Here is a 26,742-nt window from a genome sequence, read left to right as displayed (position 1 = left end):
AGGGGTAACAATGGACTTTGTCAGTTTGATTGGTTTGTGTTTGAATGTCTGATAGCTCTCTAAGCGTTATCACGCCTATCTCTGGTCCGGGGTGTTACTGTATGTGCGGCTTGTTGATGCTGAGCCTTCCCCAAGCTGCACGTAACGCCCTGGACCAGAGCTATATCATGCCGTGATGCCATGACCAGTTTTGTCCACTTTGTTAACATGTGTGTCCCTCCCGCCAGCGCTACAACTGTTACAAGCACCACTGGAGCGATACACGGAAATTGGTGAGCCTGGAGGTGACCCCGGGGGGAATCGACCAGATCGACCCCCAGACCAACCGGGTGGTGTGCTCCTACGACTACCGCTCTGTGGAGGGCTTCGCAGAGGTGAACGACTACCAGGGGGGCTTCTGCATCCTCCATGGGGGCTTCAGCCGCCTGGTACGTACCTGGGGGGTAGGGTGTACGTGTGCATCTGAGTCTCTAAAGGCTTGTTTAATTGTCTGTGTGAAAATGTGTTTATTCCCTTGAGAAATTCCACTGTCCAGGACTGACTCACATACTGTTTTTATTGCACTCTCTTTCCACCTTCCCATCCCTCTTTCTCCACCTTCCCATCCCTCTTTCTCCACCTTCCCATCCCTCTTTCTCCACCTTCCCATCCCTCTTTCTCCACCTTCCCATCCCTCTTTCTCCACCTTCCCATCCCTCTTTCTCCACCTTCCCATCTCTCTTTCTCCGCCTTCCCATCCCTCTTTCTCCACCTTCCCATCTCTCTTTCTCCACCTTCCCATCCCTCTTTCTCCACCTTCCCATCTCTCTTTCTCCACCTTCCCATCTCTCTTTCTCCACCTTCCCATCCCTCTCTTTCCACCTTCCCATCCCTCTTTCTCCACCTTCCCATCCCTCTTTCTCCACCTTCCCATCCCTCTTTCTCCACCTTCCCACCTCTTTCTCCACCTTCCCATCCCTCTCTTTCCACCTTCCCATCCCTCTTTCTCCACCTTCCCATCTCTCTTTCTCCACCTTCCCATCCCTCTTTCTTCACCTTCCCATCCCTCTTTCTCCACCTTCCCATCCCTCTTTCTCCACCTTCCCATCCCTCTTTCTCCACCTTCCCATCCCTCTTTCTCCACCTTCCCATCCCTCTTTCTCCACCTTCCCATCCCTCTTTCTCCACCTTCCCATCCCTCTTTCTCCACCTTCCCATCCCTCTTTCTCCACCTTCCCATCCCTCTCTCTTTCCTGACATCCTTCTCCGTCTCTCCCCCTATCCCATCCCTCTCTCTTTCCACCTCCCCAACTTCCTCTCTATCTCCCCCATCTATGCCCCTCTCCCCAACCCCCTCAGCACCTGTTTGCCTCAGAGCATCGGGACGAGATCATCAAAAGTGCCATTGAGCATGCGGGCAACTTCATTGGCATCACGCTGCGGCTGCGTAAGGACCCACTGACCTTCGAGGACTTTGTGATGGACCGACTTGGGAAGTACGGCTCGGACGAGTGCATAACCTCCCTGGCAGAGTTTGTGGTGCAGAAGGTCTCCCCGCGCCACTCGGTCAGAATCTCTAACTGCTATCACTATTGTTCTTTCAATTACTTTTATAAATGACCTGTTTATTTGACCTGTTGATCTTTTTATGAGGAGATTTTGACTTTATTAGGACATCGAGATGGAAATTTGCTTTGTAGTCAAATGGCCCTTATCAACTTGAGACTAACTTCTCTTGTGCTGTTTGTCCCTGGCAGGAGCCCATCAAGAGGATCCTGTGCCTGACAGAGACATGTCTGGTGGAGAGAGACCCAGCCTCCTACAACGTAGTCACCGTCAAGCCCTTTGGAGAGGTGGGTGGCTGCTACAATTCCTACACAAACACTGGGGCTGACCCATAGAGTTGGTAGAAGTCTCCATTTTCCTTGATGTGTTATGATGTGGATTTCAGAAATGTTCTATTCATTCTATTTCTATGACCTGACCTCTGCCTCAGGCTCTTTAAATGCCATGTTTGTCTTTTTCAAGTAAATTGCACTGAAGCACTGTTGTGTTAGTGTAATTTGCAGTAAACTGTGTGTGTGTGCGTGCGCAGGTGTTTGCGCTCATCTGCGATGTGGAGAACCCCCAGGTGTTCACCATAGAGTTCATCAGAGGCCAGATCAGGAAGTACTGCTCCACAGACAGGTACAGCACAAAACAGCTCTATAATGGCAAATGTCATATTTGCCCTCCCCTGTTTCCATTCGCACCCTGCTCGTACAGTATGTAATATATTTCCCTATCCTGCATCACTGTCTTTTTATTTATCGTCTATGTGTGTGTGCGTCATATCTGCATATACTTGTCTCTCTCCAGTGACTTAATTCGATGTGTACGTGTGTTTAGGGACTCCCTGATGGCCAGCCTGCTGGACGGGGTGCGTGCGTCGGGGAACAGGGACGTGTGTGTGAAGATGGCCCCCACCCAGCGGGGCCAGCGCTGGGGCCTAATGAGTATGCCCGTGGACGAGGAAGTGGAGAGCCTGCACCTCAAATTCCTAGCAGCACCTCCTAGTGAGTGACACCCCTATCACAGGTTTGATATTTGACCTGGGGTGTGTTCAGTAGGCACTAAATGGAAGAAAACTGAGTTAAACTGGGAGGTACTACCTGAGCTTGTCCAATTGGAATCGCTCATTTTTGTTTTCAGTTACAAAACATTTTGCTAAGGTGTGCCCTAATGAATACAACCCTGAAATGGCCAGTTGAATATTGTATCTCTAAAGGATTGAGGGTTTGACTTAGAGTTCTCATTCTCAGGCCGAACCCGACGGGGCCCGACTGCCTCAAATTCTGTGAATTGATTCAGGCTGGGCGGGTTTCCGGCGTGCCGTGATGTGTTAAAGAAAAACTGAGCGTGTCTGTGCACTTTTTAGCCTAATACAGCTCTCTCAGCTGCAACCGCTGGGGGCCCTAGCGGGGCCAGGATTCCGATATTGGCCAGAGAAATTTGTGGCCATGTTTCAAATTGCGATACAAATATGCTGGAGTGAGAATGATGATCCACAAGACCACGACAGGCAGCGCAGCTCAGAATCAGGAGAAGCACATTGATTGATTATCAGACAAGACGCAGGCTTTTGGTCAGGAGTAGGATGACTATGCGAATGAAGAGGAAAATCCACTTGTTAAGCTACATAACATGCTAGCAAAATGTTCTGACCAGCTAATATATCAGCAAACTAGAATAAAGATGATCCTGAGCACTCACCTCAACTTAGCTAACATTTCCCCAGCCTAATGGTTACCAAATATTGTGTCTGTCTGTCTGAGTGTGTCTGTCTGTCTGAGTGTGTCTGTCTGTCTGAGTGTGTCTGTCTGTCTGAGTGTCTGTCTGTCTGAGTGTGTCTGTCTGTCTGTCTGTCTGAGTGTGTCTGTCTGTCTGTCTGTCTGAGTGTGTCTGTCTGTCTGAGTGTGTGTGTGTGTGTTTGTGTGTAAATGATGTACAGTGGGGAGAACAAGTATTTGATACACTCTGTCACTACAGCCCACAGTGAACTTCCCCTCACCATCTCACAACACTGGCGTATCCATTTCACACATCACTTCTCACTTGAGCACTAAGTGCTTCACTTGAGCATACTGTCTTGTTAAAAATGGGCCGTGACATGAAAAGTGTTTTTCGAGGGATGAGGGAGAATTGTTCCAGCTGCATAAGACAGGTGGTGTGAGATCCAAGGAAGAGCAGAGATGCCTAATAAAGCCTGCATTCACTGCTATGAGGAAGTTCATATAAGGTGTCTCTTAGAACAAATGCAAGTCATCTCTAGCATGCTGACATACAGTACCAGTCAAAGGTTTGGACACACCCACTCATTCAAGGGTTTTTCTTTATTTGTACTATTTTCTACATTGTAGAATAATAGTGAAGACATCAAAACTACGAAATAACACATATGGAATCATGTAGTAAACAAAAAAGTGTTAAAAAAATCCAACTATATTTTATATTTGAGATTCTTCAAATAGCCACCCTTTGCCTTGATGACAGCTTTGCACACTCTTGGCATTCTCTCAACCAGTTTCATGAGGTAGTCACCTGGAATGCATTTCAATTAACAGGTGTGCCTTCTTAAAAGTTAATTTGTGGAATTTCTTTCCTTCTTAATGCGATTGAGCCAATCAGTTGTGTTGTGACAAGGTAGTGGGGTATACAGAAGATAGCCCTATTTGGTAAAAGACTAAGTCCATATTATGCAAGAACAACTCAAATAAGCAAAGAGAAACGACAGTCCATCATTACTTTAAGACATGAAGGTCAGTCAATACGGAACATTTCAAGAACTGATGTTTCTTCAAGTGCAGTCGCAAAAACCATCAGGTGCTATTATGAAACTGTCTCTCATGAGGACCACCACAGGAATGGAAGACCCAGAGTTACCGCTGCTGCAGAGGATAAGTTCATTAGAGTTACCAGCCTCAGAAATTGCAGCCCAAATAAATGCTTCACAGAGTTCAAGTCACAGACACATCTCAACATCAACTGTTCAGAGGGGACTGTGTGAACCAGGCCTTCATGGTCAAATTGCTGCAAAGAAACCACTACTAAGGGACTTGCTTGGGACAAGACACACAAGCAAAGGACATTAGACTGGTGGAAGTCTGTCCTTTGGTCTGATGAGTCCAAATTGGAGATTTTTAGTTCCAACCGCCATGTCTTTGTGAGACGCAGAGTAGGTGAACGGAGGATCTTAGTGGGACTATTATTTGTTTTTCAACAGGACAATGACCCAAAACACACCTCCAGGCTGTATAAGGGCTATTTGACCAAGAAGGAGATTGATGGAGTGCTGCATCAGATTACCTGGCCTCCACAATCCCCCGACCTCAACCCAATTGAGATGGTTTGGGATGAGTTGGACCGCAGAGTGAAGGAAAAACAGCCAACAAGTGCTAAGCATATGTGGGAACTCAAGCTCTGTCAGGTTGGATGGGGAGCGTTGCTTCACAGCTATTTGCATGTCTCTCCGGAGATGTTCGATCGGGTTCAAGTCCGGGCTCCGGCTGGGCCATTTAAGGACATTCAGAGACTTGTCCCGAAGCCATTCCTGCGTTGTCTTGGCTGTGTGCTTAGGGTCATTGTCCTGTTGGAAGGTGAACTGATGATGGCCACTGTGTTCTTGGGGACCTTCAATGCTGCAGAATTTTGTTGGTACCGTTCCCCATATCTGTGCCTCGACACAATCCTGTCTCGGAGCTCTACGGACAATTCCTTCGACCTCATGGCTTGGTTTTTGCTCTGATATGCACTGTCAACTGTGGGACCTTTTATATAGACAGGTGTGTGCCTTTCCAAATCATGTCCAATCAATTGCATTTACCACAGGTGGACTCCAAGTTGTAGAAACATCTGAAGAATGATCAATGGAAACAGGATGCGGCTGAGCTCAATTTCGAGTCTCATAGCAAAGGGTCTGAATACTTATGTAAATAAGGTATTTCTGTTTTTTATTTTAATAACTTTGCAAACATTTCTAAAAACCTGTTTTCGCTTTGTCATTATGGGGTATTGTGTGTAGATTGCTGAGGATTTTTATGTTTGTTATCCATTTTAGAATAAGGCTGTAACGTAACAAAATGTGGAAAAAGTCAAGGGGTCTGAACACTTTCCCAAGGCACTGTATATATATATATATATATATATATATATATGTGTATATATGTGTGTGTATGTATGTATGTGTATTAACATTTGAATGCTGAAGGTACCGCGCAGATGTGCAAGATCAGGCCGCCTACTTGGCTTTGGTCAGTGCGTGAAGCTGGGCACAGTGCGCAGTTTGACTACAGTAGGCTACGGATCTTGCCTGGGGTATACAAAATTACCTGTCAACACCGTTACATGCTTAGTTTGACACTGAAGGTGAGGACGCATCAGTTGTCACAAAAGATGAGGTATTTTCAGAAGGTAGAAAGAATGTAATATAAAAATAAAAAATAAATGTGAACCGGCGATTCGTCATGTTTGAGTCGATTTTCTGACCGATGCATGCTACATTTGGATCGGTTTGGGATTTGCGGACTGATGCTCTTAAACATTTCAATCAGGGACCGATACTTATCGATGAATCATTACATCCCTACCAAATATCCAAACGGAGATTCAGTGAAAACAAAAATCTGACATTGATTTTATTTATCAAAATTTTCCCCCACGCTTGTCTCAAACCAGCTTGGCTCATTCGCTGCCCTGAAACTTCTCCCCAGGTCGTTGCTGTAAATGAGAATGTGTTCTCAGTCAACTTACCTGGTAAAAAATAAAGAAAAGGGAATGATGCTGTCCCAATCAAAACAGTGTTGAGATGATCATCTAGGTGACCACACATGACTATTGCTTTACATTTGTATAACGGTTGGATATGACTTTGGGAGTTTCAGTTAAAGCAACATAATGATCCATATCTTTAATTACATTAGCTTACTTTATTCCAATATTTTAAGGTGAGTTTTCCTCTCTTGAGTTTTTTCTAGGCCCAAGGGCAGTTTCCTCTTCTCCGCATTGTTCTCAACACCAGCTTAAATCAATATATTGTTTTCTAGAAATCTGCCCTTTTCGGGTATTGGCCTCATTTAATTTATGTAACGGGGGGCCAGTATGAAAAATGTATGCACTCACTAATTGTAAGTCGCTCTGGATAAGAGTGTCTGCTAAATGACTAAAATGTCAATTGGATCACAAAAAAATAAATAATGTAATGTCGGACCGGGCTTAGGCTTTAATTTTCAGGCTCGATGAGAACTGTAGTTTGACTCAGTGTCTCTGTCTGTCTCCCTCAGATGGAAACTTTGCAGACGCAGTGTTCAGATTCAATGCTAACGTATCCTACAGTGGCGTGCTGCATGCTGTCACCCAAGACGTGAGTGTGTTCAAACCTACCAAAGAGAGTGTGTGTGTCTGTCTGTCTGTCTGTGTATTAGACCTACCTTAACGCTCCTTTCCTCCGCCCGTCTCTCAGGGTCTGTTTTCGGAGAACAAGGAGAAGCTGATCAGCAACGCCATCTTGGCCCTGCTGTCCCAGGAGTGTGAGCTGCCAGGCCCCAACGCCGAGCTGGAGAGCCACTTTCACGCCATCCGACGCCTCGTGGCCTCCAAGGCAGGTTTCCAGGCCTTCACACAGCTGCCCAAGTAAGGCCTCAACGCGCACACACACACACTGCTACCCTTTCTTCCTGACTTTCCGTCTCTCCTCTCACTACCCCTCTCTCCCTCCTTCAAAGCTCTGACTGTCTAATTGTGCTCTTCACCACTCCCCACCTCTGCTACATCCATTTCCTCTTTCCATCCCCCTCTCCTACTGATAGTTATTGCTATGCAGTGTTGTGTAGTAGTGTTGTGGTAAGCGTGTAGGTAACAGACATGCTCTGTCATTCCAAGGTCTGGTCAAGGGTCTGGATTCACAGATGGAACGTAAATATGAATCCATACATCTCAGTCTGCCCTCTCTGTCTGTGTGCCCTCTGTCTGACTGTCTCTCAGGGTCTGTCTGTCTGCACTCTCTGTCTGTTTGCCCTCTCTCTCTGCCTCTGTCTGTCTGACCTCCTCCTCTCTCTGTCTGACTCACTGACTGACTACGTCTGTCTGTCTGCCTCTGTCTGTTTGCTCTGTATCTGTCTGTCTGCCGCTGACGATCTTTGTCTGTTTGCTTGTCTCTGTCTGTCTCTCTGGCCTGCAGTCTGTCTGGCCTGCTATCTGTCTGTCTGGCCTGCTATCTGTCTGTCTGGCTGTCTGCTCTCCTTTCTCATTTCATGTGTGTCATACACTGGGAGAGCAAAAGAGAAGTGATGCCATCCGTCCATCTCTCTTCTCCACCTCTGTCTGCCTGTGTGTGCTTATCTCTTTCTGTCTTTATTTCTCTCTCGATCAGGGTCTCTCTCTCTCTCTCGCATATATCCAGGACACTGTCTCTCTCTCCTCCGGGGTCACTGAGATGTATGAGAGGATGCGTATTTCTATTCTTTGTTCCTGTGGAATTGAGAATGAACTCCCAGACCCCTTTTAAAATGATATTTGTATATCAAATATGAGGCCCTTTTTGAATTTCCAATGACTCCCCCTTGTATCCCTATCATGTCAATGAAATGAATGAGTGAGTCTCGGTCTAGTTTAATCTGTGTGTGTGTGTGTGTGTGTGTGTGTGTGTGTGTGTGTGTGTGTGTGTGTGTGTGTTGCAGGTTCCGTGAGAAGTTGGGGGTGAAAACAGTGAAAGCTCTGAAGAGGAACAACAACGGCGTGACACACGGCGCCATAGACATGCTCTGTGCTCTTATGTGTGTAAGTGCCATTTGAGCAGGTACTGAAAGCGCACACACACAGACCATCTTACACACAATATTATTGTGGCGACATGACGGTACAGAGAATGTGACTGCTTTTGGTACTGCACAATTTAAATTGAATAGCAATTTTTATTTGTAGCCGATGCACGATGACTACGACCTGCGTCAGGAGCAACTGAACAAGGCCTCCCTGATGTCGTCCAAGAAATTCCTGGAGAACCTTCTAGAGAAGTTTGTCAGCAACGTGGTACGTGTGTCAGCCTCAACCTCTACTAACCTTTTTTGTTGGTCGTGCCGAAACCCAGCAGTCAACATTTACATTTTAGTCATTTAACAGACGCTCTTATCCAGAGCGACTTACAGTTAGTGAGTGCATACATTAATTTTTTTCAACCAAAGGAAGCCATCTTGCTTCGTTATTGACAGTCTCCTTTACACTCTTTTATTCTTCTTCCCCTTCTCTACCCTCCCTCTCTCCAGGACCACGGCACAGGGGCACTGGTGATCAGCTCACTGCTGGACTTCCTGACCTTTGCCCTGTGCGCCCCCTACAGCGAGACCAGCGAGGGCCAGCAGTTTGATATGCTGCTGGAGATGGTGGCCTCCAACGGGCGCACCCTCTTCAAACTCTTCCAGGTAGCTAGGAAGGGTGAGAGAATGGTAGTATGGAATCCAACGGGTATGCTCCGTTTTAGTTTGGATTTCAAGCTAAGACTAAGAGAAAGGGGAAATGATGGGAGGATTGTTGATTTTTAAGGAAAAACGCTTAAAGAAAGAGTGTGAAAGGTGTGGTGGAGGTGGGTAAAACGAAGACAAATGGAAAAGAAAAAAAGGCGTGTCTTTGTATACAGTATAAGGTACAGTGGGGAGAACAAGTATTTGATACACTGCCGATTTTGCAGGTTTTCCTACTTACAAAGCATGTAGAGGTCTGTAATTTTTATCATAGGTACACTTCAACTGTGAGAGACGGAATCAGAAAATCCAGAAAATCACATTGTATGATTTTTAAGTAATTAATTTGCATTTTATTGCATGACATAAGTATTTGATCACCTACCAACCATTAAGAATTCCGGCTCTCACAGACCTGTTAGTTTTTCTTTAAGAAGCCCTCCTGTTCTCCACTCATTACCTGTATTAACTGCATCTGTTTGAACTCGTTACCTGTATAAAAGACACCTGTCCACACACTCAATCAAACAGACTCCAACCTCTCCACAATGGCCAAAACCAGAGAGCTGTGTAAGGACATCAGGGATAAAATTGTAGACCTGCACAAGGCTGGGATGGGCTACAGGACAATAGGCAAGCAGCTTGGTGAGAAGGCAACAACTGTTGGCGCAATTATTAGAAAATGGAAGAAGTTCAAGATGACGGTCAATCACCCTCGGTCTGGGGCTCCATGCAAGATCTCACCTCGTGGGGCATCAATGATCATGAGGAAGGTGAGGGATCAGCCCAGAACTACACGGCAGGACCTGGTCAATGACCTGAAGAAAGCTGGGACCACAGTCTCAAAGAAAACCATTAGTAACACACTACGCCGTCATGGATTAAAATCCTGCAGCGCACGCAAGGTCCCACTGCTCAAGCCAGCGCATGTCCAGGCCCATCTGAAGTTTGCCAATGACCATCTGGATGATCCAGAGGAGGAATGGGAGAAGGTCATGTGGTCTGATGAGACAAAAATAGAGCTTTTTGGTCTAAACTCCACTCGCTGTGTTTGGAGGAAGAAGAAGGATGAGTACAACCCCAAGAACACCATCCCAAACGTGAAGCATGGAGGTGGAAACATCATTATTTGGGGATGCTTTTCTGCAAAGGGGACAGGACGACTGCACCATATTGAGGGGAGGATGGATGGGGCCATGTATCGCGAGATTTTGGCCATCAACCTCCTTCCCTCAGTAAGAGCATTGAAGATGGGTCGAGGCTGGGTCTTCCTCTACATGCTTTGTAAGTAGGAAAACCTGCAAAATCGGCAGTGTATCAAATACTTGTTCTCCCCACTGTATGTGTGACTATCTGTTTTGATGTGACCCATTTAACAGTCTCAGTGAGTTTCTCTTTTTGTTTTTAGCACCCCTCTATGGCCATTGTGAAGGGAGCAGGCCTGGTCATGAAGGCCATCATTGAGGTGAGGCTGGGGGAGCAGGTCTTGATATGGAAAAGAGGTGAATTTTGATGATTATATTGCTAATGATATTGGTGATGATTATGATGATCAAGAAGAATATTTGTTTTGTTTATTAGGAGGGGGATAAGGAGATAGCCACTAAGATGCAGGAGCTGGCTCTGAGTGAGGGGGCCCTGCCCAGACACCTACACACCTCCATGTTCACAATCAGCTCAGACCAGAGGATGCTCACCAACAGGTAAAGGACATTCGGTCGAAATCAGTTTACTTCCGATTTATACACACATCTCCCATAACATCCATGCATGATTTACTCAAAAGTCCAAATTACGCATCCTTATCTCAATTTAGGATTCTGACAAACTCACTCATGGTTTTTTAACTGTTTTCCCACAGGCAGCTAAGTCGTCACCTTGTGGGCCTGTGGACAGCAGAGAACCCCATCGCCATGAACCTCCTCAAGAGAATACTGGTGAGGCTCCAGACAGGTGTTCAGGCAATTCACTTGTGTACCATCCATACTGTCAGGGGCAGGGAACTTGATATTGTGTACAGTCTCTCCATCTTTTACTCTCTCTCCATCTCTCCCACCCTCAGCCGACGGGGCTGCTGGCGTACCTGGACAGCCCTGATCCAGTCCCGGAGAAAGACGTGGACAGGATGCACATCCGAGACAACGTCAAGATCGCCACGGTAATCTGTTGTAGCGACACTAGCCCAGATTCCCCTTTACCCACTCCATACTCTATTGTGGTACCTTTAGAAATTAATGTGTGCTTGTATGTTAACAGTACTGTATATTTTTCCCCGTTTGTCCACTACAGGACCAGTTTGGTCGGCAAAAGGTGCCTGACTGGCAGCGGGTGGCGGGCAAAGCAGCCAAAGAGGTGGAGAAGTTTGCCAAGGAGAAGGCCGACATCGTGCTGATGCACTGGAGGGACAAGATGGGCATTGCCCAGAAGGAGGTGAGGAGGGACTCACTGCTCGCTTTTCTCCCCCCATTCAGGGGCTCCATTCTGGGCCAGTAGCTCTATTGGTGATGCCCTCATTCTGGCTCCGCTGGCTCTTGCTCCTTCTGCTGGCGCTGAGTGGTATTGTAGACTCCCGAGTCACACTCTACTGCGTCCATATCTGTCTGCTGGACTGGTCCAGGTACTGTAGTACCAGTTAGCATGGCTAGCATCCAGCAGCTTTGCCATTACCTGGCTTCGGGGAGACACTCGGGCAACCTGTTGTTTTTGAACCACATTCGAACAAACCCTTTGCTATGCTGTTTTTGACGCCGCTGAGCAGATATGCGCCGCTTACTTCATGTGTGGTGTCTACGCTTGTCTACATGTGTCAGAGGGATCCACAGAGATCTTTTTAAAGTGTATTGGGATTTCTATTAAAACTGTTGGTGCAGTTATGACTTCTACTTTGGGCAACTAAGTGTATGAATGATGCCACTGATTGAGTAACCCTGTGCGTTATGGTGACAGAATGTAATGCAAGCATTTACAGTAACATAGTTAGTGTTGTGCGGTAGCAAAAACGGTAAATTAGATGTCTTGTTAGGACTAATGTGTGTTCTTGAGTAGAGCAGACCATATGACTGGGTCAGTCATTAACAGAAGACTCTCTGCCCTCCTGTCCTGTATGGGGTCACAGCTGCCTCGCTGCTCTGGCTCCGCTTCAAGTCTTTAATCGAATCACCTTTTCTATCAACTGGGCCACGACGCTGCCACAAACCGAAGTTCACCTATACTATATAATAATATGGCCATCACTGGGGTTTTCCTGGGATTTTCTCGCACTACACTAGTTTTTCTTCGTCTAGGTACTAAGATAAATAGGAACTTATTAGTGCGGATTCTGAATGAGACAGTTGTTAATGGCTTACTGTGGGTATAGGTGATTCCAGCTCAAATCAATCATTTAATTTACATTTCTTTCCTTTATCTGCCAACACAAACACTCAATCACTACCACAACTGTTGTGATTTGTATTTAATTATTATTAATTTGATTATATAGTAAAAAAAAATATATATATATATATATATATATATATATATATCATTGCATAAGGTGGTGAATCGTACTGTTTTTGTCGATAAAGATTTTGATAATGATGCAGATGACCTTTGACCTAACTTTATTGAGAAGCATCTCTGTTTGATCCGACTGAGGACCAATAATCTCTCTCTGTTGTCTCTTGCCCCACCCACCCCCTCTTGTCTGTTGTGGTTCTCGGCTGTCAATCAAATGCAGCAGGACAGAAATAACCCGGTAAGTAGAACTGACCAATGGGAACCCCTCTTCCACCCTCTTGACCCCTCCCTCTTTTACCTGTCAGTCATTTAGAGTTCATGCAACATGTTGTGGGATCCCATCTCTGTATTTAGATTTTTGTCACTGTTTATGTCAAAGGTTGTGTGTTTTTGTTGGTGTTTGTTATCATCACAGTATTTTTCACCTGGTGGTCGGTGACATTAAACGTTGTCCGTCCATTTGAATTCATTAATACAGTAAAACATTTATTTGTGAAAAACTTACTATATATATATATACACACACACACACATACAGTGGGGAGAACAAGTATTTGATACGCTGCCGATTTTGCAGGTTTTCCTACTTACAAAGCATGTAGAGGTCTGTAATTTTTATCATAGGTACACTTCAACTGTGAGAGATGGAATCTAAAACAAAAATCCAGAAAATCACATTGTATGATTTTTAAGTAATTAATTTGCATTTTATTGCATGACATAAGTATTTGATACATCAGAAAAGCAGAACTTAATATTTGGTACAGAAACCTTTGTTTGCAATTACAGAGATCATACGTTTCCTGTAGGTCTTGACCAGGTTTGCACACACTGCAGCAGGGATTTTGGCCCACTCCTCCATACAGACCTTCTCCAGATCCTTCAGGTTTCGGGGCTGTCGCTGGGCAATACGGACTTTCAGCTCCCTCCAAAGATTTTCTATTGGGTTCAGGTCTGGAGACTGGCTAGGCCACTCCAGGACCTTGAGATGATTCTTACGGAGCCACTCCTTAGTTGCGCTGGCTGTGTGTTTCGGGTCGTTGTCATGCTGGAAGACCCAGCCTCGACCCATCTTCAATGCTCTTACTGAGGGAAGGAGGTTGATGGCCAAAATCTCGCGATACATGGCCCCATCCATCCTCCCCTCAATACGGTGCAGTCGTCCTGTCCCCTTTGCAGAAAAGCATCCCCAAAGAATGATGTTTCCACCTCCATGCTTCACGGTTGGGATGGTGTTCTTGTGGTTGTACTCATCCTTCTTCTTCCTCCAAGCTGCATGCCTATTGTCCTGTAGCCCATCCCAGCCTTGTGCAGGTCTACAATTTTATCCCTGATGTCCTTACACAGCTCTCTGGTCTTGGCCATTGTGGAGAGGTTGGAGTCTGTTTGATTGAGTGTGTGGACAGGTGTCTTTTATACAGGTAACGAGTTCAAACATGTGCAGTTAATACAGGTAATGAGTGGAGAACAGGAGGGCTTCTTAAAGAAAAATTAACAGGTCTGTGAGAGCTGGAATTCTTACTGGTTGGTAGGTGATCAAATACTTATGTCATGCAATAAAATGCAAATTAATTACTTAAAAATCATACAATGTGATTTTCTGGATTTTTGTTTTAAAAATTACAGACCTCTACATGCTTTGTAAGTAGGAAAACCTGCAAAATCGGCAGTGTATCAAATACTTGTTCTCCCCACTGTGTGTGTGTGTGTGTGTGTGTATATGTATACAGTGGGGGAAAAAAGTATTTAGTCAAATCAAATCAAATTTTATTGGTCACATGCGCCGAATACAACAGGTGCAGACATCACAGTGAAATGCTTACTTACAGCCCTTAACCAACAGTGCATTTATTTTTAACAAAAAAAGTAAAAATAAAACAACAACAAAAAAAGTGTTGAGAAAAAAAAGAGCAGAAGTAAAATAAAATAACAGTAGGGAGGTTATATATACAGGGGGGTACCGGTGCAGAGTCAATGTGCGGGGGCACCGGCTAGTTGAGGTAGTTGAAGTAATATGTACCGGTTGTGCAAGTTCTCCCACTTAAAAAGATGAGAGAGGCCTGTAATTTTCATCATAGGTACACGTCAACTATGACAGACAAAATGAGGAAAAAAAATCCTGAAAATCACATTTTAGGATTTTTTATGAATTTATTTGCAAATTATGGTGGAAAATAAGTATTTGGTCAATAACAAAAGTTTCTCAATACTTTGTTATATACCCTTTGTTGGCAATGACACAGGTCAAACGTTTTCTGTAAGTCTTCAAGGTTTTCACACACTGTTGCTGGTATTTTGGCCCATTCATCCATGCAGATCTCCTCTAGAGCAGTGATGTTTTGGGGCTGTCACTGGGCAACACAGACTTTCAACTCCCTCCAAAGATTTTCTATGGGGTTGAGATCTGGAGACTGGCTAGGCCACTCCAGGACCTTGAAATGCTTCTTACGAAGCCACTCCTTCGTTGCCCGGGCGGTGTGTTTGGGATCATTGTCATGCTGAAAGACCCAGCCACGTTTCATCTTCAATGCCCTTGCTGATGGAAGGAGGTTTTCACTCAAAATATCACGATACATGGCCCCATTCATTCTTTCCTTTACACGGATCAGTTGTCCTGGTCCCTTTGCAGAAAAACAGCCCCAATGCATGATGTTTCCACCCCCATGCTTCACAGTAGGTATGGTGTTCTTTGGATGCAACTCAGCATTCTTTGTCCTCCAAACACGACGAGTTGAGTTTTTACCAAAGAGTTATATTTTGGTTTCATCTGACCATATGACATTCTCCAAATGCACTCTAGCAAACTTCAGACGGGCCTGGACATGTACTGGCTTAAGCAGGGGGACACGTCTGGCACTGCAGGATTTGAGTCCCTGGCGGCGTAGTGTGTTACTGATGGTAGGCTTTGTTACTTTGGTCGCAGCTCTCTGCAGGTCATTCACTAGGTCCCCCCGTGTGGTTCTGGGATTTTTGCTCACCGTTCTTGTGATCAGTTTGACCCCACGGGGTGAGATCTTGCGTGGAGCCCCAGATCGAGGGAGATTATCAGTGGTCTTGTATGTCTTCCATTTCCTAATAATTGCTCCCACAGTTGATTTCTTCAAACCAAGCTGCTTACCTATTGCAGATTCAGTCTTCCCAGCCTGGTGCAGGTCTACAATTTTGTTTCTGGTGTCCTTTGACAGCTCTTTGGTCTTGGCCATAGTGGAGTTTGGAGTGTGACTGTTTGAGGTTGTGGACAGGTGTCTTTTATACTGATAACAAGTTCAAACAGGTGCCATTAATACAGGTAACGAGTGGAGGACAGAGGAGCCTCTTAAAGAAGAAGTTACAGGTCTGTGAGAGCCAGAAATCTTGCTTGTTTGTAGGTGACCAAATACTTATTTTCCACCATAATTTGCAAATAAATTCATAAAAAATCCTACAATGTGATTTTCTGGATTTTTTCCCCTCAATTTGTCTGTCATAGTTGACGTGTACCTATGATGAAAATTACAGGCCTCTCTCCTCTTTTTAAGTGGGAGAACTTGCACAATTGGTGGCTGACTAAATACTTTTTTCCCCCACTGTGTATATATATATATATATATATATATATATATATATATAGTAACATCTGTCCACAGGGGATAGATAAAGTACACGCCATTCAATACTAGGGCTGGGAATTGCCAGGGACCTCACGATAGGATATTATCACGATACTTATGTGCCGATACGATATGTATTGCTATTCTCACGTTTCTATATGTATTGAGATTCGATACTGTGATTTTATTGCGATTCGATGTTCCAAACATATTGCTCACCACATGTCTGCTGCAGAGGGACAACATGGAGCCATGAGAACTAGTTTTGATCAGTCATAGAAATAAAAGTGCTGAAAATAAATTGGCTCCCTACATAAAAAGAAGATGGAGAACAAGCTATGAAGGAAAAACACTGCAGTTTTGGGGCAGGTACAGCCAACTAGCGCAAAAATAATATTGCGATATTGTCGATACGATATATCGTCAAAAATAATATTTGTCTACTGGCAAACAAGCTTTGCAGTAATGATCAATTAGCGGATATTGCAACTATTGAATCCGAATCAGGTGAATTACTATCAGAACCTAAAATAATCAACCAAAGATTCTCCCTTTTCTATAACGAATTGTACGCCTCTGTTTTGTAAATCCACACCAAGTCAGATCAAGTCTTTTTAAAAAGATATTAGAACTCCTCTTCTCTCAACGGAGGAAGCCGGCTTGCAGAGAGCCCAACTCTCTTTCTATGAAGCCAGAAGGGCATTGGATACATGAATAAAGGCTAATCACCTGGTTGTGACAGTATTCCTCCTGAGGTCTATTTAAAATTGTATTAGGTCCTCTGTTACTTCAAATTATCAACACAGCCGTTCACAAAGGTTCATTTGGAAGGGATGTAAATACAGCACTAATTTCGCTTTTATTTTAAAAAGGTTAATGACGCCACCCAGTGCTCTCACTAGCCTTCTATCTTTGATAAACTATTTTCTAAAATTCTGTCATCCCATCTCGAAACTTACCCAAATTGGTACATCTGGACCAAAGCGGATTTGTTAAAAAAAGATTATCCTCAGATAATCTCCATTACATGCTTCATCAGAAACCTAAGCTCCTAGGGCAGTTCTATCTCTCGACGCAGAAAAAGCTTTTGATAGACTAGAATGGTCATATCTTTGGTCGGTGTTGGAACATATGGGACTTGGCTCCAATTTTCATTAATGTGATTTAAATATTATATGCCAATCCCTCAGACATAGTAATAACAGGCAATACCTGCTCTGTTCCGTTCAGAATAACTACAAGTAGCAGGCAGGGTGATCCCATCTCACCTCTGCCAGGTGAATCCAGGTGAAAGCTATGATCCCTTATTGATGTCACTTGTTAAATCCACAGTGTAGATGAAGGGGAAGAGACGGGTTAAAGAATGATTTTTAAGCCTTGAGACAATTAAGACCTGGATTGTGTATGTGTGCCACTGAGGGTGAATGGGCAAGACAAAAGATTTAAGTGCCTTTAAATGGGGGTATTTCCCGTGTGTATCAAGAATGCTCCACCACCCAAAGGACATCCAGCCAATTTGACACAACTGTGGGAAGCATTGGAGTCAATATTGGTCCATTCCTCGACGAATTGAGGCTGTTCGGAGGGCAACTCAATATTAGGAATTTGTTCCTAATGTTTGGTATACTCGGTGTACGCCGACGATATCTTACTTTATCTAGACAATGTATCTCAATCCCTCCCAAACGCTTTGAAGATCATAGACAAATTCAGCTCCATCTCAAGTTATAAAATAAATCTAACCAAATCTGCCCTACTGCCTATCAAGACTTATGGAATCCCAATCGTTTCCCATTTTAAATATTTGGGAATAGATATATTTCCTTCCTTAGATAAAACCATTGTCAGAAACTTTGACAGACCGCTCAAATGAATTCAATCCGACCTCAGTAGATGGACTAACATCCCAGTTGCTTTAACTTGCAGAATATCTATTGTCAAAATTAATAATTTGCCACGCCTGAATTTCTATAGTTCAATGCTTCCCTTGTCTCCCCATTCTGGCTATTGGGAAAAAGTCCATAGTGCAGTTTCTAAATTTATATGGCAAGGTAAGCGATCACTGTTAAATGCTTCTGGAACAAAGTTACAACAAATTTACAAGAATAATTTCTAAGTGCATGAATGTAAATATTCAATGCTTTGCATCTGCTATGTTACTTAACAACGATAGCTCCTTGAATCTCTCAATAAATCGGAGACTATTACTGCTGGCAGACATGGCAATCACCTCACTCTCCCAATTCGCTAGTCGATACAGTTGCTATTAGAAGTTATAACATTAGGGGAGGTGGGAAGGGGTGGAAAACATGGCTTCTGGGTGGTGGTTGGTTGGAGGGAGACATGTGGGGTTGGGGGGAATGGGGTGGAGGCTCTCTTTAAAAACATTTTTTTAATACTGAATGTTTTGTTACTTTTTGGCTCTTTTCATGCGAGCTAAATATTAAATTAGATGAATTAGTGTATTGTGCATGTAGCCCCCCCCCCAACAAGAACAATTTATAAAGATTTAGTCACAAAAATAAAATAAATAAATATTCCGATATGTATCTATACATTTTTCCCCTCCACTCCCATTGTCTCATCCTTTCATGTAGAGCAGTTGTCCAACAACCCAGAGAGAAAGTGTAGTAGTTAGTGACTGACTGACATTGTTCTTGGCTGCTCTACTACAGAACCCCAATCAAAAGCCTGTCATTCTGAGGAAGAGGAGACAGAGGATCAAGATTGAAGCCAACTGGGAGCTCTTCTACTACAGGTAGCTACACTTGGTCACGTACTCACAAAATGACCTCCTTACTGTCTCTCTTACTATTATAGGCTTTATTGTGTTTTTTTTTCCGGCGATCATTTTTCATGTATGTAATGTTTCTTCAGCTGGAGCAGCCTTCTACTTTAAATTATTAAATAAATTCAATCAATGCATGAAAAGTTATTCTTTTGGTTTTGGATAAGTAGTCCTGTCTTTATCTCTGGTTCTCCTGTGTCCCAGGTTCCAGTTGGACCACGCGCGGCCCAACCTCATCTGGAACCTGAAGACACGCGAGGAGCTGCGGGATGCTCTGGAGGGCGAGATGAGGGCCTTCGGCGTGGACCGCGAGCTGGGCAACGCTAGCGTCATCTCCTGGAACCACCAGGAGTTTGAGGTCAGGGGTCAAACCAAATTACGACCATATTATATGATCATTAATCAACACAGCATGTGGATTGGTAGCTGACGTGTTTGTGTGCGTTTGCGTGTGTGTGTTGCAGGTGAAGTACGAGTGCCTTTCGGATGAGATCAAGATTGGTGATTATTACCTGCGTCTGCTGCTGGAAGAGGATGGGACGGACGAGTCGAGGTCCATCAAGAGATCGTAAGACATCAGCTACCTACAACACGATCAGCCATGTCTAAGCCATCTAATGACAATGTTGCTCTTGCATCCAATCGAAAGGCATAAATTAAAATGTTTCAATTGTTACATTTTCCCAAAGTAAACGTTTCAATCCGCAATATCCCTCCGTCCATTACGGTCCCAGATTGTTGTACGTCTAATAGGCTAATTACCGCTGAATAAATTAGCCTAATCCTCCAGCTGTACTGAGGCTCTCTGTAGTAATGTACGAGGTGTGAGTGGCCTAGACCCAGGAAAACATCTAGTGTGTGTGTGTGTGTGTGTGACTGAGGAGAAACAGATCCTTTACTCAGCAAAGACTAACTGTGAGAGAGAAGAGAGGGTAGAGGTTAAATAAAAGAAGAGTGTCTAAATTCTCTCTGCCATTCATCATCGAGAGAAACATTGGCAGATCGCACTTTCTCCTTTACCAGTAAATCAATACAGTTCTCTCTCTCTCTCTCTCTCTCAGGTATGAGTTCTTCAATGAGCTCTACCACCGTTTCCTGCTCACGCCTAAAGTCACCATGAAGTGCCTGTGCCTGCAGGCTCTCACCATCGTCTATGGGAAGTGCTGCGATGAGATTGGCCCCTTCACCGACACCAAGTACATCATGGGCATGCTGGACCGGGTCAGTGATGCTGACACAGACACACAGAAGCAGTATCACATAGCGCAACATTTTTGCACGGATGGGTCAGCCAAAGATAACTTAATTGCAGTGCACGCTTGCCCCCACACAAACACGTCGGCAGGGGTTGGAAACTCACTATATGAAAGCTGAAGGCTGTCTAATAAAATACAGATTTTAAAATACCAGTTTTATATCAACCCAAAATATATACCTTGTAGGCTAACACATAATAACACAATTTAATCAATATATACTGAACAAAAATATAAACGCAACATGTAAAGTGTTGGTCTCATGTTTCATGAGCTGAAATAAAAGATCCCAAAAATGTTCCATATGCACAAAAAGCTTATTTCTCTTAAATGTTGTGCACAAATTTGTTTACATCCCTGTTAGTGAGCATTTCTCCTTTGCCAAGATAATCCATCCACCTGACAGGTTTGGCATATCAAGAAGCTGATTAAACAGCATGATCATTACACAGGTGCACCTTGTGCTGGGGACAATAAAAGGCCACACTAAAATGTGCAGTTTTGTCACAACACAATGCCGCAGATGCCTCCAAGTTTTGAGGGAGCGTGCAATTGGCATGCTGACTGCAGGAATGTCCACCAGAGCTGTTGCCAGAGAATTGAATGTTCATTTCTCTACCATAAGCCACCTCCAATGTCGTTTTAGAGAATTTGGCAGACCACGTGTATGGCGTTGTGTGGGCGAGCGGTTTGCTGATGTCAAAGTTGTGAACAGAGTGCCCCATGGTGGCGGTGGGGTTATGGTATGGGCAGGCATAAGCTACGGACAACGAGCACGATTGCATTTTATCGATGGCAATTTGAATGCACAGAGATACAGTGATTAGATCCTGAGGCCCATTCTCATGCCATGTCGCAAGGATCTGTACACAGTTCCTAGAAGCTGAAAATGTCTGTCATTCCATGGCCTGCATACTCACCATACATGTCACCCACTGAGCATGTTTGGGATGCTTTGGATCGACGTGTACGACAGCGTGTTCCAGTTCCCGCCAATATCCAGCAACTTTGCACAGCCATTGAATAGGAATGGGACAACATTCCACAGGCCACAATCAACAGCCTGATCAACTCTATGCGAAGGAGATGTCGTGCTGCATGAGGCAAATTGTGGTCACACCAGATACTGACTGGTTTTCTGATCTGTGACAAACATATGCATATCTTATGTGAAACCCATAGATTAGGGCCTAATGAATTTATTTAAATTGACTGATTTTCTTACGTGAACTGTGACTCAGTAAAATCGTTTAAATTGTTGCATGTTGCATTCATATTTCTGTTCATATTTTGCTACAATATCACAAAGACATTGTAAGTTATAGAGCCCAGGAACCACCACATGTGGATTGCTATTTCAAAAAAAAAGTGATATTTCTAATAGTGTCTATTGTCGTTGTCTTTTTAGTTTTTATCTGCAGCGGAAGATAAATGGAGTATCATTGAATAGCCTAAAATTACTGTCATAGGCTTTTTAAAATTAAAAACATATAAAAAAACTAAAAAACTGGGAGAAAAGTTATTTCAACCTTCTAATAGTTCAATTGATTTCAATTTCCGATATTTCCATACACTGGCAATAGACCGAAATAAATGTATCAGGTTTAACCGGTAGAGGGCAAGACTGCACAGCCTCCCCTTGAGAAACCAAACCGAATCTGTCTAACAGGAACTCAAACAGGTACATATTGGCCCCTCCCAGGACCATACAATTAATTACCCAATTACAACCAATAAACTGGCTCTACAATGTGTAAAGTAATTTCCACATCCATTGTTACATTGGTACATTCGTCTTAATAGACTTAAGGATTATTATTAGCCTAATGAAATTTCATCACCATTCGTACATGGAACAATAATCTCCAATTATTCAACGTAGACTCTAAAGCAGCCTATTTCTATGTGCACTGAGGCGTGCGCGTTCCTATTACGCACAACCAGAATGACAGACCTATAGGACACAGACACACAGAACTCCAACATAACCCGGGAAATACGAACAAAGGAAACCATACATAGAATTAAATAAACAGAACTTCTGCCTCATGAGACTTACGAAAGTTCATGTACACAACAAACATCGCGCCCACTCAAAAATGGTAAATTTAAAATGTATCGTATGAAACAGAAATGTCTAAGTGTTGGAATAACCTGTACGGGGATGGAATGCTGAAACGCTAGCAATTATTGTAGGATTAGATGGAATATAGATTTGCCACATATGCATTTAAACGTGTGAAAGCAACAGCAAACATTTCAACAAGCGAACAAAGCGCTCTTCACTGGCGAGAGTTTGGAGGGTGCAAGTGTATCCTATAGATCATAAGTAAATGATACATTTCAAGCAATTTTGACATGCATAAAGACCAGTAGGCCTATGCTAGTAATTGTTGCTTGATGCCCAATTGCTGGAGAGCTTGCAAAGTAAACGGTTAATATTCTTGATCACCAAACCATTTTTGGAGCTGCATATTTATTATGACAATCCTCCTAGGGAGTACAATTTGACGTTTGCGCTACACCCGATCCTATAGCTGTACAGCAAATCATCAATTGCTAGCTCACCCGACAGTTTGCTGGTCCAATCAGAGGGCCAAGTGTGTTTTTTACTAGCCAATCCGTTGCACGTTTTTTTGCAAGGGAGATTACTGCGGCGACTGTCTCTGGCTGTGTGGAGAGTCATCCACCGAGACCGCCACAAAATGAGTGACAAAACGTTACAAAACCTGGACAGATAATTTCAAGTCATCAGTCGAGTCCCGAGTCTTGAGGGTCCAAGTCAAGTTTCAAGTTATTTTATTTTCTAAATCAAGTCATCAAATTTGATAGCAATTATTGTAGGATTAGATGGAATATAGATTTGCCACATGCATTTAAACGTGTCCACAACTCTGTTCATTTTGAATAATAATAATAAGGCCTATTTTAAATTTGTATAATTAGTCGACTGACTCGTTACTTTTCTGAATATATCCCCACAAGGCCCTACTTATTGCCACCTCTCTATTTTCACTTCATTCCTTCCTTCCCGCTCAACAGTTAAATTAAATACGTTTTGTCCTTCTCCTTGAATAATATCGGACTAGAATAAGATCCAGCGGCATTCACTTCTCTTCACGAGGATTGCATGGTTATGGGTCTGAATAAATAACGGCTAAATGCATTCACCATCGTTCTCTCGGTCAAACTCCCCGCAAGTTTTTTTGGCTGCTGTATTTTACATGCAGCAAACGAGCAAGCTTGCATCCCTCTTTGAATGTTCTAAAAACATTAAAAAATATATCCATAATAACCCATCATTCATTAGCTAAATATAAGGCTATTACTGAATTGAATGTATTACCTGCACTATGTTGCGATAACCACCAGTGAAGAGACAGTTATGCTGTTGGATCCAATATCGGTAAATGGATGTTGATCATCTGCTGAAATGACAATGTTTCAATTTCTATAGTCATGTTCCAAAGAGTCTTTTTTTGTTGTTGTTGTCTAATTTGAATTACCAAATGTCGGCCTTTTACCAGATCTGAATATTTTCGCATGAACTGTAGGCCTAACTGATCAAATTCCTGTAGGCTAGGCTATATAGATTATATAATATTCTGCCCATTAATTAATTTATTTTAGGGCATAGCGTAAAAAAAACAGCCCATACATGATTTAGCAACAAACATACACAACATTGTTGCACATTTTTTGATAACAGACTCATAAACACAATCAAGCAATAGGCTACACAGCTGTTTCCCTCCCAAATACAGGGGAACTCGACATATTGTAGTGCAATGTGCGGAGGGCTCTGTAGGCAGTGTTGTACAGTCGCGTTTTGCTCGACAAAAAGCCACACACACAGTTCCTTTGGGACAGTTTTGAAATGGTAACTTCTCCCTCTCCCCCTCTGTATTTACAGTCTACAGACAAACTGGAAAGAGACAGACTGATCATTTTCCTTAACAAACTCATTCTCAACAAGAAAAATGTGAAGGAGGTGATGGACTCCAATGGAGTTCGTATCCTAGTGGACCTGCTCACCCTGGCCCACCTACACACCAGCCGAGCCACCGTCCCACTACAGGTCTTTACAACTGCCCTGTCTGAACCACCCAAATTGTAGTGTATTCTTCTTAACACATATCTAAAGTTGTATGATTTGATACAGTTACAGGTTTTGGAAGCGTATAACTATTCAAATAGAAATTTGACAGCTATATGCTTCAGTAACAGGCCAGTCTGTCTGGTTTCATGCTAATAACATGTCTTTGTGTCTGTCAGAGCAATGTGATCGAGGCCGGGGCGGACATGAAGAGGGAGAGCGAGAAGGAGTGGTACTTTGGGAACGCAGACAAAGAGAGGAGGGGCCCCTTTAGCTTTGAAGAGGTATGTTTCTATTAAATGCTAAACCAAGACTAATGCTTAGCTCTACTTCAAAAGAAAAATCCTAAGTCTGATTATCTGGATCCAGTTGCGTTGATTAGTTTTTTTTGGTATCTCCAAGACAAGGCACATTTTTGTAATGTGGGTGAACTATCCCTGAGTATGATATCTTTATGACTGAACACGTGCATGTGCCTCCCCCACCGCTCCAGATGCAGGAATTCTGGAACACGGGGGTGCTGACGGCCAAGACCCGGTGCTGGGCCCAGGGCATGGACGGCTGGCGCCCCCTGCAGGCCATCCCCCAGCTCAAGTGGTGCCTGCTGGCCAGCGGGCAGGCGGTGATGAACGAGACGGACCTGGCCACGCTCATCCTCAACATGCTGATCACCATGTGCTCCTACTACCCCAGCAGGTAGGGAGAAGATCATCAGTTATCTCCTTTTGTCCCACTTCTGTTCTCTCTCAATGTTTTTCTTTCGTTCTCTCTCTTTTATTCTCTTTCATTCCCTCTCTTGTTCTTTCATTCTCACTTACATTTTCTCCCTCTCTATTTTATTCTTTCTCTCTCTTTCATTTTCTCTCATTCCCTCTCTTTCATTCTCTCGCTGAACCCCAGTTTAAAGTGTGAGTGTGTCTCCATCTTTCCCCAGGGACCAGGACAATGCCATTATTCGTCCTTTACCCAAGATCAAGAGAATGATCAGTGACAACACCTGCCTCCCCCACATTGTCCAGGTGAGTGAAACCAACCTGTTATTAGCTCCATCTCCCTCCCATAGTTAATATCATTCACATGTTTGGTTGTCATTCAAATCACTATCCTACCACTTTAGCCAGCTGGACTGGTATTCATAAAGGATCTCAGATAGGGAGTGCTGATCTAGGATCAGGTCCCCCGCTCCATTGTTTATAATCTATAAGGTCAAACTTATCCTAGATCAGTACCTCTACTCTGAGAAGCGTTATGAATATGAGCCCTGAAATGTACTGAGGTTAATGTAGACCCAGGTCTCCCTTGTGAAAAGATGTCTTCTGACCTCAATGGCACTTCCTGGTTAAATAAAATCAAATGTCATGAAACGTGTACTATTTCCTCTTCCCTTCTCCAATCAGCTGCTGCTGACCTTTGACCCCATCCTGGTGGAGAAGGTGGCCAACGTGCTGTACCTGGTGATGCAGGACAACCCCAACCTGCAGCGCCTCTACCTCACTGGCATCTTCTTCTTCATTATGATGTACACCGGCTCCAACGTGCTGCCTGTGGCCAGGTCAGACTGGTGGAGAGATGCACGCATGTCATACACACGCACACACCACGAACCACGCATGACAAACACTCATGTCACACACACGTATACACACATACTTACAAACTCACGTATGCTCATGTATTCACGCGCATACACATACATGCTGGAAAAAATGTAAGAGACCACTGCAAATGTTTCTTAAATCAGCATCTCTACATGTATGACAGCCATTCCATTCCAGTGTCTGTTGAATTCCAACACAGGCACACCTCAGTCTACTGAATTAGGTACTGATTAGGTGATCACCTGAACCAAATCTTATTTAACGGGGAAAAGTATAAAAACCACTCCTGTGGTCATCACTATCCTCTTGCAATAGGACCAGCTGGATGGCAAAAACCGTGCTAATAGTACCTCAAAAGTAATATTAATCAAAAAATAACTATTGATCATGCCAAAAGAGTTGAAAAGGAAAGTTTTGAGTGAGGAAAAAAAGGTTCAATTCTGGCTTTACTGGCAGAGGAATACAGTGAGCGTCAGGTTGCTTCCATCCTTAAAATGTCAATGACGGCGGTTCATAAGAACAAGGTCAAGCAGCAGACATTGGGGACAACAAAGCTACAGACCGGCAGAGGGCGAAAACGACTCTCTACTGACCGGGATGACCGCCAACTCATTCGAATGTCACTCAGCAACCGTAGGATGACATCAAGTGACCTATAAAAAGAATGGCAAACGGCAGCTGGGGTGAAGTGCACGGCGAGGACGATTCGAAACAGGCTCCTAGGGGCAGGGCTGAAGTCGTGCAAAGCTAGAAAAAAGCCCTTCATCAATGAGAAGCAAAGAAGAGCCAGGCTGAGGTTTGCAAAATACCATATGGATTGGACCGTAGAGGACTGGAGTAAGGTCATCTTCTCTGATGAGTCCAATTTTCAGCTTTTCCCAACACCTGGTCGTCTAATGGTTAGACGGAGACCTGGAGAGGCCTACAAGCCACAGTGTCTCGCA

The 26,742-nt window shown here is 43.8% G+C and overlaps 1 protein-coding gene across 1 annotated transcript in view; it reads left to right on the top strand.

Moving 5' to 3' along the window:
* LOC311109432 (dnaJ homolog subfamily C member 13-like) overlaps window positions 1–26,742 on the top strand; it is a 68,646-nt gene that overhangs the window by 28,105 nt on the left and 13,799 nt on the right. The window contains exons 6-31 of the mRNA XM_084152324.1: window positions 228–428; window positions 1,339–1,545; window positions 1,737–1,832; window positions 2,075–2,166; window positions 2,368–2,534; window positions 6,798–6,877; window positions 6,977–7,146; window positions 7,396–7,428; window positions 8,193–8,292; window positions 8,437–8,544; window positions 8,778–8,933; window positions 10,381–10,437; window positions 10,554–10,675; window positions 10,834–10,909; window positions 11,035–11,130; window positions 11,262–11,402; window positions 12,691–12,708; window positions 18,736–18,818; window positions 19,053–19,206; window positions 19,313–19,416; window positions 19,910–20,069; window positions 24,018–24,182; window positions 24,380–24,484; window positions 24,694–24,896; window positions 25,135–25,219; window positions 25,598–25,752. Coding sequence (XP_084008450.1) covers window positions 228–428; window positions 1,339–1,545; window positions 1,737–1,832; window positions 2,075–2,166; window positions 2,368–2,534; window positions 6,798–6,877; window positions 6,977–7,146; window positions 7,396–7,428; window positions 8,193–8,292; window positions 8,437–8,544; window positions 8,778–8,933; window positions 10,381–10,437; window positions 10,554–10,675; window positions 10,834–10,909; window positions 11,035–11,130; window positions 11,262–11,402; window positions 12,691–12,708; window positions 18,736–18,818; window positions 19,053–19,206; window positions 19,313–19,416; window positions 19,910–20,069; window positions 24,018–24,182; window positions 24,380–24,484; window positions 24,694–24,896; window positions 25,135–25,219; window positions 25,598–25,752 — 3,134 coding nt within the window. The remainder of the gene's footprint in view (window positions 1–227; window positions 429–1,338; window positions 1,546–1,736; window positions 1,833–2,074; window positions 2,167–2,367; window positions 2,535–6,797; window positions 6,878–6,976; window positions 7,147–7,395; window positions 7,429–8,192; window positions 8,293–8,436; window positions 8,545–8,777; window positions 8,934–10,380; window positions 10,438–10,553; window positions 10,676–10,833; window positions 10,910–11,034; window positions 11,131–11,261; window positions 11,403–12,690; window positions 12,709–18,735; window positions 18,819–19,052; window positions 19,207–19,312; window positions 19,417–19,909; window positions 20,070–24,017; window positions 24,183–24,379; window positions 24,485–24,693; window positions 24,897–25,134; window positions 25,220–25,597; window positions 25,753–26,742) is intronic.

This window comes from Coregonus lavaretus (genome assembly GCF_964263955.1).
Source record: "Coregonus lavaretus genome assembly, chromosome: 34".
Taxonomy (NCBI): domain Eukaryota; kingdom Metazoa; phylum Chordata; class Actinopteri; order Salmoniformes; family Salmonidae; genus Coregonus; species Coregonus lavaretus.
This window is presented reverse-complemented; position numbering and strand designations above follow the sequence as displayed.